Source organism: Dreissena polymorpha, chromosome 1, assembly GCF_020536995.1.
Source record: "Dreissena polymorpha isolate Duluth1 chromosome 1, UMN_Dpol_1.0, whole genome shotgun sequence".
NCBI lineage: Eukaryota > Metazoa > Mollusca > Bivalvia > Myida > Dreissenidae > Dreissena > Dreissena polymorpha.
In genome coordinates this window covers 48,306,901-48,321,148 of record NC_068355.1, presented here as the reverse complement: position 1 = coordinate 48,321,148, position 14,248 = coordinate 48,306,901, and the positions used below count along the sequence as shown (strand labels likewise).

The window sequence follows — 14,248 nt, the reverse complement described above, 5'->3', positions numbered from 1 at the left end:
CTTTTATTTTCAGAGTATTACCAGCGCAAGAGCGTTTATACTTAAAAGGCTATGTTCTCATATTTAGTACTTACTTCCTTATTCCTGTCAACATGTTAACATGTAAAAGTATAAAGAGCAATGGAAGCGAGGCCTCACTTTAAAGCATTGCATTTCAACCCGCGAGGTATATCGGGTCAATTCGCGGACATTCAGAGTTTATATACAGGTCATCACCGGAGTTGGCGGCCAGTAAAATAATCGTTATATAATAAAGACGCTATCCGTGAACTAGGTGACCTGGAATTTTCTTTAGACCAGAAATATGTTAAATGAAGATATTCAGCAATATAATTATGGTATGTAAATAATAGATTCTTAATGTGTTTTCAACAATACAATGATAAATATTATTGTTGATAAATTTAACAATAATTATTCGTCCATATTGCTTAATGTACTAAAGTGATATTATGAGCATGTAACAGTTTATAGGTGTCTATCGCAACCGTTGATTATTTTTGATGTTTCTACTTCATATACACTTATATTAATTAATTCAGCATCATCATACTAAAACAATATACCAGAAAGAGAAAAATAATGCATTTGAATATCAACCGTACTTTCGTTTGACAACTGATCATGCGTTTACGAGTTGAACCTAAATTTAGTTTTAGTGCAGATTTGTTCATACGACACAAAGACACGAAATTGTTTTACGGATCATTTCAGCTTACAGGACTGGGTGGGTCACGTAAGAATATCGAATATAAAATATATTTTTATAAACAACTGTAAGCAAGGTGAGTTGCAGATAATTAATCAGTAACCACATTTTAACTAACTATTTTGACCTGTTAATTCTTTTCAGCTCAATTCAACAGTGCAAAATGCCCATAATATCACTTTAAGCATTAGCACGATGATAATTGATACTGTTAATAATCGAATAAAATAGCAATGCCCGACAAACCACTAAAACAGGTTTGTTCGAAGAACGCGCCTATAAATACGGATACTTCTCGTGTGGCCGGTTGACTCATATGTTTAAATTTCACTTCCATTCTTCTTTTGGTTTTCTGTTTTGTATCTATAGGTTTATGACCAGCAATATGTTATAATGTAAAATAAGCCGCGAAAACTCCCCGTAACATCCCGTACTGCGTGTGATGCAGCTAAGAACTGCACAGAAAAAGACATTCGCTATCCTTGATCTCATTCATTAAACTATTTACGCCGTATATCTTTTTTAAAGATATTTCTTGTTAATTATAAATAATCGAGACAATCGAGATACCGTAGCCTAACCCGTTGTTCTTCTTTATCTGCATGTGTGTGAATGTCAGAGTTTATTTATAGATCTTTGAGCCAGGTTATCTAGAGGCTAACCCCATACCAAATGGTATGATGATAATGCGTTGCCTGTCCATTGAGCGTAACTCCGTTAACCTAAGGCCTCTTTACCAGTATTACCCGAGTCGTATCGGGTGGATGTGGAGTGCAGATAACACCCATAAGGTTAACATTATTAGATAACAAGCGTATTTGCGTTATTACGCAATTTAAATAACCAAACACGTAATTTAATTCAAAATAACTTTCGCCGTTTTATACCTTTTATTACTTGTATTTATTTTTGAAATTTCGCTCATTTTCCAGCCATATTAGCTAGACAATTACAGGCGTTTTTTTCAGCGTAGCTGTTTAACGTCACTTTTGACCTTAGGTGACCTTTAATCATGACCAGTAACATTCATATAAAAATTCCCGCGGCTAGACACGAATGAATACACTTCATTTAGTCCATTGGCTGATTTGATCATACCACCAGAACATTGGAAACATGACCGCGTGGTTGTAACACTGTTTTACTGCGAGTTCAGAATGAAACAATATTATCTCTTATGAAAAGGCTTGATAGATAAAACAGTTGTACACTCAACTCTTAACATCACTACAGTTTGTGCGTACACCTTTTATTTTCAGAGGATTGCCAGCGCCAGAGCGTTTGTACTTACTCTCATATTTAGTAATTTCTTCCATATTGCTGCCTGTGTACTAGTATATTTAAGTTCATAAAAGTATTGTTTTTCCCTATCCTGTTATACGGTTTGGCCAAACCATTTTAAATTGTTTTCGAAATTGAACATTAAACATGTAAAAGTATAAAGTTTTAAACAAGCCGTCGTTCTAAGCAGTGGAAGCGTGGCCTCACTTTAATATATTGCATTCCAACGCGCACGGTATCAGGGTCACTTCGCGGCCAGTAAAATAATCGTTATATAATAAAGACGCAATCGCGTGAAATAGGTGAACTGGAATTTTCTTTAGACCAGAAAATATGTTAAATGAAGATATTCAGCGATATAATTATGGTATGATAATAATATATTCTTCATGTGTTTTCAAATACCATGATGAATATTATTTTTTATTAATTTAACAAGAATTATTCCACCATATTGACTAATGTATTAAGCATGAGCGTAGCTAAAGAAACTTCAGCGTACAGTTTATATAGTATTGACACACCTGTACGCTGAAGCTAACCCCGTATCGAAAGTCAACCAGAGTCGTAACATATTTATGTCACGCTATAAATCAAAGAATGCTCATTTTCTTTGATACATTTCTAGATATATTGGTGAATGAATATAAATTACTGCATCGAGGAATATCTTAAGGTTCAAATGTTTCGAATGCATCTTACAATAGATGAAAATAACTCTCATCAGTCTGAAATTCACAATTTTGACGCCATTGTCGCTTTGTCACGTAACGAGTTTTCATGTGGATACTTTGGGGTCGACCTTTGACATTTTATGCTGAAATGGTAAACATTACTTTCGTTTTCTGAAATCTATTATTTGTGATTAACAACTTACGTCTGGGGGATTATAAGACTGATTTCAGTGTGAATCAGGTACTTTAATTAAAATAATATTCACGTTGAGTTTGTATTTACACTACAATTTGTTTACAAAACAAGCAAGAATAATCTTTAATACCGGAAAATGTCATTCTGAATTTGAAAACACCTGAGCACATGGTATGTTACTAAAAATAGAAATAACGTCATATGACAGTGAAATCTCGGGAGATTCGCATTTCAAGAAAGTCTGTTACATCGCTGTTTTTCTCGATATGTAAGAGCAAAATAGATAAATTTTAAATGTTTAAGATAGTATTTTGGGAAAAAATATATCATGTAAATGTGAAAAATTAACAATCTTTCCGATCAAGTGGTTGATTTGGACCAATAACTGCATGTAAAAGCTGTTTTGGACCGGTCTTTGTTAACTGTCAACTTTTCGGGAATTTCTGGTTTACTTTCCTAATGGGGTTGGTCCATAACTATAAAGTCGCGCCAGTCAAAAATCATAAAAAGCGACATTTAAAGTTATGGAAGCCAGAACTAGAATGAGCGCGGTGATTCTCGATACTGTTAATAATCGAATCAAATAGCAATGCCCGACAAACCGCTATAACAGGTTTGTTCGAAGAACGCGCGTATAAATATTTAAAATATGTACGGATACTACGCGTGTGGCCGGTTGATTCATATGTTTTAATTTTACTTCCATTCTTCTTTTTTTGTATCTATAGGTTAATGACCAGCAATATGTAGTAATGTAAAATAAGCCGCGAATACTCCGCGTAACATCCCGTACTGCGTGTGATGCAGCTAAAAACTGCATAGAAAAAGACATTCGCTATCTTTGATCTCATTCATTGAACCCTTTACCTTATACCAACTCCAACCACAATCAACGCCGTATATCTTTTTTAAAAGATATTTCTTGTTTTGTTTGAAATGACTTTTAAAAGAGATGAAATATTCATTCTATGGACGATTGGTACAGTTTTAGTATTGGGTATTGTGGACGTTTTGTGAGCCAGACACAAGCGTCAGAATAAGGGGTACCCCCAAATCCACGATGGTCGCCAATTACATCTTCCTCAAACTAAAAATAGCATTAGTGATTAAAAGCAATGATGCAGTCATTATCGTAGGTAATGATAGGAAATTATGGTTTTCGCTCTTAGTTTAAACATATCTATTTTAGCTCGTTTGCATCTAAAGCATCGGGCTTATAGAAACGCTCTCGATTCCGTTTCCTTGGCATATGACCAGTACTTGGTGTCTTTGGGGAAGATCTAGAGAACGCTCCCCGAGTGGGGATCGAACCCGTGACCTCCCGATCGCTAGGCGGACACCATGTTTATTACGCCACAGCTAACTTGCCATTTTCGCCATTGATGGTACATGCGTTGCCCGTGTACTTCGCAGGTACCGCTGGGAGATCCCGTTTACGTACACAAGCAGCAGACAACCCACCTTCCAGGAGAACGTGACCGCAATAACATGGTTTCATGCCAACGAGACCATTAAAGGTACGCCTTTGATTTGGAATGTTCTGTGAATCATATTTATTGTGTTATATGTTACATTTTATATTCGAATATTTCAAACTACTAGTATCTAAATATGACGACAGACGGCATAGGGAAATTGATAATAATTAACTCACACTGTTATGTTATTATACATCTCTAAGGGTTTAAAATTGCACATTCTTGATAGGAAAACAGCAACATTGAAAACAAAGTAAAATATAAATTTTACAGATTAGTCTCATAAGGAACACCACCAGCAGTAAACTGCAAAGTTCATAATGTACCAATGGTTTAAGAACGTAAGTTTTGAATTGAAATATTTCAACACCAGACATCCCCTTGGCTGGTGGCGCTCTGTCGGACGAGGACTGGTTGCTAGGCAATGTCAATCAGCTGGGTGTCTACCGCGTCAACTACGACGAGGTTAACTGGCGGGCACTGGTCAGGCAACTCAAGATAAAACACACGGTGCAGTTTTATCAAGTTCAATCGAAACTTATTGAATATATTATTTGTATATGTTTACGTCACAAAATGAGTTATTTAACCTTTTTTTTACATTATATGCAATTAACCAATTCAAAACCTTAAGACTCGCGTCTAAATACGCATTCAAATTACAGGAGCTTTTAAAAAATTGACCCAATAATCAGCATATATTATGGTTTTAATTTTAACATAGATGTAACTGTGGATTTATGTGAAAACAAACTAAACAAGAGCTCCGCGGTCGGAGACAAATGTCCCCCCCCCCAAAAAAAAGACAAATAAAAAAACACAACAAAAACAGGGCCTTGTAATAGGATTGTTTTGCAACAAAGCTGACCATAAGGGTTTTATCTTATCACATTAGTGTGACTAAGCCACTTAAATAAGTTTTTAGTTGACACAGAATTATCAGCTTCTGTCAAATCATCGTTATAGTAAATGAGTTGAGAATATTATCGTATTATAACGAGGGGTCATCTACTGTCCAAGGCCAATGCACATGTGAAGTATCAAGCCAATCGGTCATTCGTTGACGAGTTATTGATCGGAAACAATGTTCACACTTATTGTCTAAGTGACCTTAATCTTTGACCTAGTGACCTCAATATCAATAAAGGTCATTTACTGTCCAAGGCCAACCCATATGTGAAGTATCAAGCCAATCAGTCAATTCGTTGACGAGTTATTGATCGAAAACGATTTTCAAATTTATTGTGACAGTGACATTGACCTTGATCTAGTGACCCTAATTTCAATAGGGGTCATCTACTGTCCAAGGCCAATGCACATGGGAAGTATCAAGCCAATCAGTAATTAATTGACGAGTTATTGATCGGAAACGAATTTCACACTTATTGTGACAGTGACCTTGACCTTTGACCTAGTAACCCCAATTACGATAGGGGTCATCTACTGTTCAATGCCAATGCATGTATGAAGTATCAAGCCAATCAGTCGTTTCGTTGACGAGTAATTGATCGGAAACGAACTGGTCTACCGACAGACAGACATACCAACCGACATCCAGTAAAACAATATACCCCTTTTTCTTCGAACATAATATGGAAAACTTTGATTTTTTTTATTGTAAGTTTGTATGAATTAATTAAATTTTTATTCGCAACGCTTGTTGATTTTACTGTATCTACTTTCAGGTCATTTCGAACATCAATCGCGCACAAATTATCAACGACGCATGGAGTTTATCTAAGTATGACTAGGGTTGTATTAGTTTACAAAATGTTTTTTTAACAGTATCTGTAAAAGCAAACTACAGACTGAGTCCGACACTGCAAGCCTTAATATGAATCATGAAAGATTTTGAAAAAAATAACAACGACTCTCAAAATAATACTATTAGAAGATAACTGCTCAAAAGTATGCCAACATTTTCTTTGCGAAGGGCGGGCGAGTTATCCACGACTATAGCACTGAGCACATTGGAGTACCTAGAGCAGGAAGTGGATTACGTCCCTTGGCTGGCGGCCCGGACGCAGCTCGACTACCTGAACAACATGCTCCGACAGAACGGACATGTACGGGTCATTTAAGGTAGACAGACACAACAGTTGGTTGGGTTCGATCAACGCATGATCGCTTTGTGTTTTAATTGGGGAAAAACACAACGATTAAGATAATATAAATAGTATAGAATATAACTTGAATTCTCCCTCCATGCAGAGATTTAACTAATTCCGAGCCAAGGACAGGTTACCGCCACTGCGAAGTGTTTGATTGAGAATACTTATTGGAGTCAGTAACACGATTGAAATGCCATATTATCGACCATGATCCGCGTCATGCGAAAATGGGTTTAAGGTCATATTCGGCAAGCGTTACCCTAAACCAGCCTGCGCATTCGCACAGTCTAGTCCGGAGCTTGCCTCTCTGCTATAAATCCATTTTGTCACGATGCGGGTCAATATATTGTTTCAAATGGTATAACCTACCCAAAACTCGTGGACGAATTTCAGTCGTTCATGCGGTCTACGCTTGCCGAGGCGTTCCGACATTATGGGATGGACGACACCAACGCCACGCACGTGGAATCGTAAGTAATATATTCTAGTGGTGTTTCATTGTGTAACTGAAATTCCAAATGTAATTGATTTTTTACAATCAACACCGGACTCAAGTCTACGAAACTTCAAAAGAGAAGGTATACGCAGTGCTTAAACGAATAAAAACAAACAACAACCAGAGCGTGTGCATTCCATGACGTAGTAGTATTCATTTAAACAGGAAGTGAGCAATGAACGTACTTACATATCGGGCTAGCTTTTGACTGGGCTGTATTTTCTCCATGCTTCTTTAGGTTTTTTATTTGATGTTTTTAAAAAAAGGTTGTTTGGTTTTGCATTGCCAATACATGAATGTCATTTGTTTAAAGCACAAACATTCCTGTTAAAGTACCTGTACATGACAAAACATATTAATTAACAGAAGTTTGGTAACCACGACGTATTATTCTTCAGACTTACTCGGAATCTGGTTGCGGATCTCGCGTGCTCCTACGGTCTCCAGGAGTGTGTCTCTGAAGCCTCGAGATTGTACGAGATGTGGATGGGAGATCCTGGACACAACCCGTGAGCAGAAACAAAACGACTGCTCAGAGAACTTTATGGACGAATTAGTGATTTTTTAATTCGCGGAATCATTGATATTTCTTTTGCTGAGCATTTTCATGATTATGTGTCAACAAGTTAAGTAGATTGTTTTTATAACAAACCAAACTAGTGATGGAAGTAACTGAGTATTAAAAAATCTTAGCGTTATTTCAAGAGTAGTTCATATGTGTCTACAGCGCATCCATGTGCGTAGCTTGTATACTATGTTTAATCCCCACTTAAACGGTTGTTCGAACCGCAGTTCTTAGATTGACAACGTTACAAATTTCATATGTTCTTCTATTGTAATATTGATTGGCCTGTCCACAACCTAAACAAGCTTCATGTGTTCATTTCCGACCAGGATCGACCCTGATCTACGCTCGGCGGTCTACTGCACTGCCATAGCGGCGGGTGGGGAGAGGGAGTGGCAGTTCGCGCTCGACATGTACATGGCGGCAGAGGTCGCAACCGAGAAGGTCACCTTGACTTTCGCCCTCGCCTGCACGCGCGAAACGTGGCTCCTCAGAAGGCGAGTTGATAATTTCATAACAATCACAGCGTCTCGATATCATCGGGATGGCATCACGTCCTGTTTGTTGTAACTATTACATTCATAAATAAGGTTTATATTGGTTGGAAATTATGTATATTTCCACTTCTGAATATTTTTTAAATATATATTGATTGAACTTTATACCTGTGATCTTTGTCTTCGTCCTGTTTGTTTACTACATCTTTAAACTATCGCATACTCTTTTGTTTTTGCCTGAGTCAGTCCTTTAAGGTACGTGTATTCATTTTTCATGGATTTACTCTAAAAAAGTTTCATATAGTGATGTCTGCTTTTTGATATTTCTTGTATAAACATTCGGGTTCGATCCCCGCCGTGGGAGCGTTCTTTACATCTCCCCCAAAGACACCAAGTACTGGTTCTAGGCCCAGGAAACGGACTCGAAAGCGTTTATATAAGCCTGAGGCTTTCGATGCAATCGAGCTAAAATGAATAGGTTTAAACTAAACTATAAACATAGGGCATGTATCAATGAAATTTAAAATTTAAAATCCTCCTGTTGGTAATAGTGGGTATGGATCTGATACTATGTTTTGGGCTAAACGTGTCTCTCTTATTCTTGTTGAACACCGCCAGGTATTTAGAGCTGAGTATAACGTCGGAAATAGTCCGCAAGCAGGACGCCGCAAGCGTTCTAGTGTACATCGGCGGAAGTGACTTAGGACAGATGCTCGCCTGGGATTTCGTCAGGGACAGATGGGACTACCTATACAACACGTAAACAACAAACACCGTTTTTTGTGTTTAATTGCATTTGAAATAAATATACGCATTGTGTGCATGAGCTACATAATTACTAAGAAATTCCATATCTTGCCCAAGATTGTATAAACAATTATCAAGCAGATAAAGGTAGAACGTTTTAGTGCATAATGTCGTCAATATTTGTATATGACGTCATAGGTACGGCAAGGGCGTATTTTCCTTCACCAATCTGATCAGCGGCCTCACACAGTCGTTCAACACGGAGGCACAGCTTAAACAGGTACTTCCGGTCTTGCATGTGATATCCGCTCTTCTGTAAAGTCTTCGTTATTCTGAATCGAAGCTATTTTGTACACTTTGCAATTTCAAATTTTATTGTTTATAAATACAAAAAATGGATTTATTAAAATGTTTACGTATATATTTGAGATTTATGTGTGTTATGTCTATATACATTTCGTTATTAAAATCAAACATTGGTAAAACCTACTTACATTTTGGTGTTATGAACTCCAGATACAAAACTTGCAGAGGGTCGTAAAAGCCAAAACTCCATGCATACGATTATTTGATGTAATTGCTCATTGTTCCTATAGTATATTTTAAAGTGTATTTAACATTTGCATTTAAAGTTACACCAGTTCCTGGAAGAGCATCCTGATATGGGGACGGGAAATAGGGCATTCCGTATGGCCATCGAGACCACGGAAAGCAATATCCGGTGGATGGTAGACAATCAGAAGTCCGTGTCTGATTGGTTGAAAAACGTTGGTGTGACGTCCGCTTCACGTGTCAAAGATGTCCGACTTCCGACTCACCTGGTTCCAGACGTGTACGATATTGTTCTCCAGCCCAACATGTATGACGGGGAACCAGACGATTTCAATTTTGAAGGTTATGTGAAGATTCACATGACTGCAAAAGAGGCGGGAAAGAATGTAACTCTACATGCGAATAAGCTGACCATCCTTGAGAGCAGTATTCGATTCGGAAGTGATGACGGGAGCAACACTGGTCCTTCTTACAGTAGGACTATTTCTTTTTATGATGTTATGATTATTTCTGTTATTGAAAATTTTTATAATAGCGATAACAACTTTATTTTTGTAATCAGAAATACATTGTTCTGGGTGAGCAAGCAATTAATCGCATAACGAAAATATAATACGAGTATTGAACTTGGTTCGAAGTCTTCTTATTACTCATGTTTTTCCGTATGTAAATTTATGTCGAAACCCGTTGCATTATTTCACATTTTACATTAAGTTATAATATATTAATTAATTATCGTTCTTATTTTAGTTCGGAAGTTTAGTTTGATAATACAATTTATTTGCACTTGTTATTGGCTAAATGCCATGCTGAAAGTGTCGTCTCAGATTATCCTGTGCGAATACCACAAGCTAATATGTGACGACCCTTTACGCACATGCATTTAGCCGAGTTTTCACAAAACGAGGCTCATTTTAATACTGACAGCGGGCGTGCACGTGCCGGACAAGGCCCGTCAGTTCGAAGTATTCTTCCTGGACAGCGACCTGGTGCCCGGCCGCGCCTACTTTATCGAGATGAACTTCACGGGGCCTCTGACCGGGGACCTGGCCGGTCTCTACCTTAGTCAGTACGAGCGCGGAAACCAAACTGTGTACGTATTGAGTCGTCGATGTCTAGCAAGCATGCCAATAGCTATACTAAAAACCTCATTTGGTGATGTTATAAATCCAGTAGGCCTTGTAGCCAACTTCTCAAGCCATTGCTGATTATAAGTTGTCCTTCTAGTTTGTGTTTTAGCTGTGTTATTTATCATTAAGTGTGGTGACGTGATGACACACGTGCTATTTGAAATTCAGAATATTTCGTTTAAAAGTTTTGAACATACCTGATGTTTTATGTTACACGTTGGATTTATATCGCCACTAGGTCTCATGTGTTATGTTGCACGTTGGTAGCTATATCGTCACAAGGTCTCATGTGTTATGTTGCACGTTGGTATCTATATCGCCACTAGGTCTCATGTGTTAAGTTGCATGTTGGTAGCTATATCGTCACAAGGTCTCATGTGTTATGTTGCACGTTGGCAGCTATATCGTCACAAGGTCTTATGTGTTATGCTGCACGTTGGTAGCTATATCGCCACTAGGTCTCATGTGTTATGTTGCACGTTGGTAGCTATATCGCCACTAGGTCGCATGTGTTATGTTGCACGTTGGTAGCTATATCGTCACAAGGTCTCATATGTTATGTTGCACGTTGGTAGCTATATCGTCACAAGGTCCCATGTGTTATGCTGCACATTGGTAGTTATATCGCCACTAGGTCTCATGTGTTATGTTGCACGTTGGTAGCTATATCGCCACTAGGTCTCATGTGTTATGTTACACGTTGGTGGCTATATCGCCACTAGGTCTCATGTATTATGCTGCACGTTGGTAGCTTTATCGCCACTAGGTCGCATGTGTTATGTTGCACGTTGGTAGCTATATCGTCACTAGGTCTCATGTGTTATGTTGCACGTTGGTAGCTATATCGCCACTAAGTCTCATGTGTAATGTTGCACGTTGGTAGCTTTATCGTCACAAGGTCTCATGTGTTATGTTGCACGTTGGTAGCTATATCGTCACAAGGTCTCATGTGTTATGTTGCACGTTGGTAGCCTTATCGCCACTAGGTCTCATGTGTTATGTTGCACGTTTGTAGCTATATCGCCACTAGGTCTCATGTGTTATGTTGCTCGTTGGTAGCTATATCGCCACTAGGTCTCATGTGTTATGTTGCACGTTGGTAGCTATATCGCCACTAGGTCTCATGTGTTATGTTGAACGTTGGTAGCTATATCGTCCCAAAGTCTCATGTGTTAAGTTGCACAGTGGTAGCTATATCGTCACAAGGTCTCATGTGTTATGTTGCTCGTTGGTTGCTATATCGCCACTATGTCTCATGTGTTATGTTGCACGTTGGTAACTATATCGCTACTAGGTCGCATGTGTTATGTTGCACGTTGGTAGCTATATCGTCACAAGGTCTCATGTGTTATGTTGAACGTTGGTAGCTATACCGTAACAAGGTCTCATGTATTATGTTGCACGTTGGTAGCTATATCGTCACAAGGTCTCATGTGTTATGCTGCACTTTGTAGCTATATCGCCACTAGGTCTCATGTGCTATGTTACACGTTGGCAGCTATATCGCCACTAGGTCGCATGTGTTATGTTGCACGTTGGTAGCTATATCGTCACTAGTATCGTGTGTTATGTTGCACGTTGGTAGCTATATCGCCACTAGGTTTCATGTGTTATGTTGTACGTTGGTAGCTATATCGCCACTAGGTCTCATGTGTTATGTTGCACGTTGGTAGCTATATCATCACAATGTCTCATGTGTTATGCTGCACGTTGGTAGCTATATCGCCACTAGGTCTCATGTGTTATGTTTCATGTTGGTAGCTATATCGCCACTAGGTGTCATGTGTTATTATGCTCGTTGGTAGCTATATCGCCACTAGATCTCATGTGCTATGTTATACGGTGATAGATATATTGCCACTAGGTCTCATTTGTAATGTTTCACGTTGGTAGCTATATCGTCACAAGGTCTCATGTGTTATGCTGCACGTTGGTAGCTATATCGCCAATAGGTCTCATGTGTTATGTTGCACGTTGGTATCTATATCGCCACTAGGTCTTATGTGTTATGCGACACGTTGGTACCTATATCGCCACTAGGTCTCATGTGTTATGTTGCACGTTGGTAGCTATATCGCCACTAGGTCGCATGTGTTATGTTGCACGTTGGTAGCTATATCGTCACAAGGTCTCATATGTTATGTTGCACGTTGGTAGCTATATGGTCACAAGGTCCCATGTGTTATGCTGCACATTGGTAGCTATATCGCCACTAGGTCTCATGTGTTATGTTGCACGTTGGTAGCTATATCGCCACTAGGTCTCATGTGTTATGTTACACGTTGGTGGCTATATCGCCACTAGGTCTCATGTATTATGCTGCACGTTGGTAGCTTTATCGCCACTAGGTCGCATGTGTTATGTTGCACGTTGGTAGCTATATCGTCACTAGGTCTCATGTGTTATGTTGCACGTTGGTAGCTATATCGCCACTAAGTCTCATGTGTTATGTTGCACGTTGGTAGCTTTATCGTCACAAGGTCTCATGTGTTATGTTGCACGTTGGTAGCTATATCGTCACAAGGTCTCATGTGTTATGTTGCACGTTGGTAGCCTTATCGCCACTAGGTCTCATGTGTTATGTTGCACGTTTGTAGCTATATCGCCACTAGGTCTCATTTGTTATGTTGCTCGTTGGTAGCTATATCGCCACTAGGTCTCATGTGTTATGTTGCACGTTGGTAGCTATATCGCCACTAGGTCTCATGTGTTATGTTGCACGTTGGTAGCTATATCGTCCCAAAGTCTCATGTGTTATGTTGCACAGTGGTAGCTATATCGTCACAAGGTCTCATGTGTTATGTTGCTCGTTGGTTGCTATATCGCTACTATGTCTCATGTGTAATGTTGCACGTTGGTAACTATATCGCTACTAGGTCTCATGTGTTATGTTGCACGTTGGTAGCTATATCGTCACAAGGTCTCATGTGTTATGTTGAACGTTGGTAGCTATACCGTAACAAGGTCTCATGTATTATGTTGCACGTTGGTAGCTATATCGTCACAAGGTCTCATGTGTTATGCTGCACGTTTGTAGCTAAATCGCCACTAGGTCTCATGTGCTATGTTACACCTTGGCAGCTATATCGCCACTAGGTCGCATGTGTTATGTTGCACGTTGGTAGCTATATCGTCACTATTATCGTGTGTTATGTTGCACGTTGGTAGCTATATCGCCACTAGGTTTCATGTGTTATGTTGTACGTTGGTAGCTATATCGCCACTAGGTCTCATGTGTTATGTTGCACGTTGGTAGCTATATCATCACAATGTCTCATGTGTTATGCTGCACGTTGGTAGCTATATCGCCACTAGGTCTCATGTGTTATGTTTCATGTTGGTAGCTATATCGCCACTAGGTGTCATGTGTTATTATGCTCGTTGGTAGCTATATCGCCACTAGATCTCATGTGCTATGTTATACGGTGGTAGATATATTGCCACTAGGTCTCATTTGTAATGTTTCACGTTGGTAGCTATATCGTCACAAGGTCTCATGTGTTATGCTGCACGTTGGTAGCTATATCGCCAATAGGTCTCATGTGTTATGTTGCACGTTGGTAGCTATATCGCCACTAGGTCTCATGTGTTATGTTGTACGTTGATAGCTATATCGCCACTAGGTCTCATGTGTAATGTTGCACGTTGGTGTCTATATCGCCACTAGGTCTCATGTGTTATGTTGCACGTTGGTAGCTATATCGTCACAAGGTCTCATGTGTTATGTTGCCCGTTGATACATGTAGCTATATCGCCTCTAGGTCTCATGTGTTATGTTGCACGTTGGTAGCTATATCGTCACTTTGTCTCTG

General features: G+C 39.0%; 1 protein-coding gene across 1 annotated transcript in view; it reads left to right on the top strand.

The window, feature by feature from the left end:
• Positions 1 to 14,248, top strand: part of LOC127872833 (uncharacterized) — a 129,842-nt gene that overhangs the window by 36,823 nt on the left and 78,771 nt on the right. The window contains 11 exon segments of the mRNA XM_052416292.1: positions 4,274 to 4,377; positions 4,712 to 4,848; positions 6,024 to 6,079; positions 6,272 to 6,416; positions 6,843 to 6,919; positions 7,344 to 7,454; positions 7,840 to 8,007; positions 8,626 to 8,766; positions 8,953 to 9,034; positions 9,387 to 9,780; positions 10,234 to 10,399. Of these exon segments, the coding sequence (XP_052272252.1) occupies positions 4,274 to 4,377; positions 4,712 to 4,848; positions 6,024 to 6,079; positions 6,272 to 6,416; positions 6,843 to 6,919; positions 7,344 to 7,454; positions 7,840 to 8,007; positions 8,626 to 8,766; positions 8,953 to 9,034; positions 9,387 to 9,780; positions 10,234 to 10,399 (1,581 nt within the window).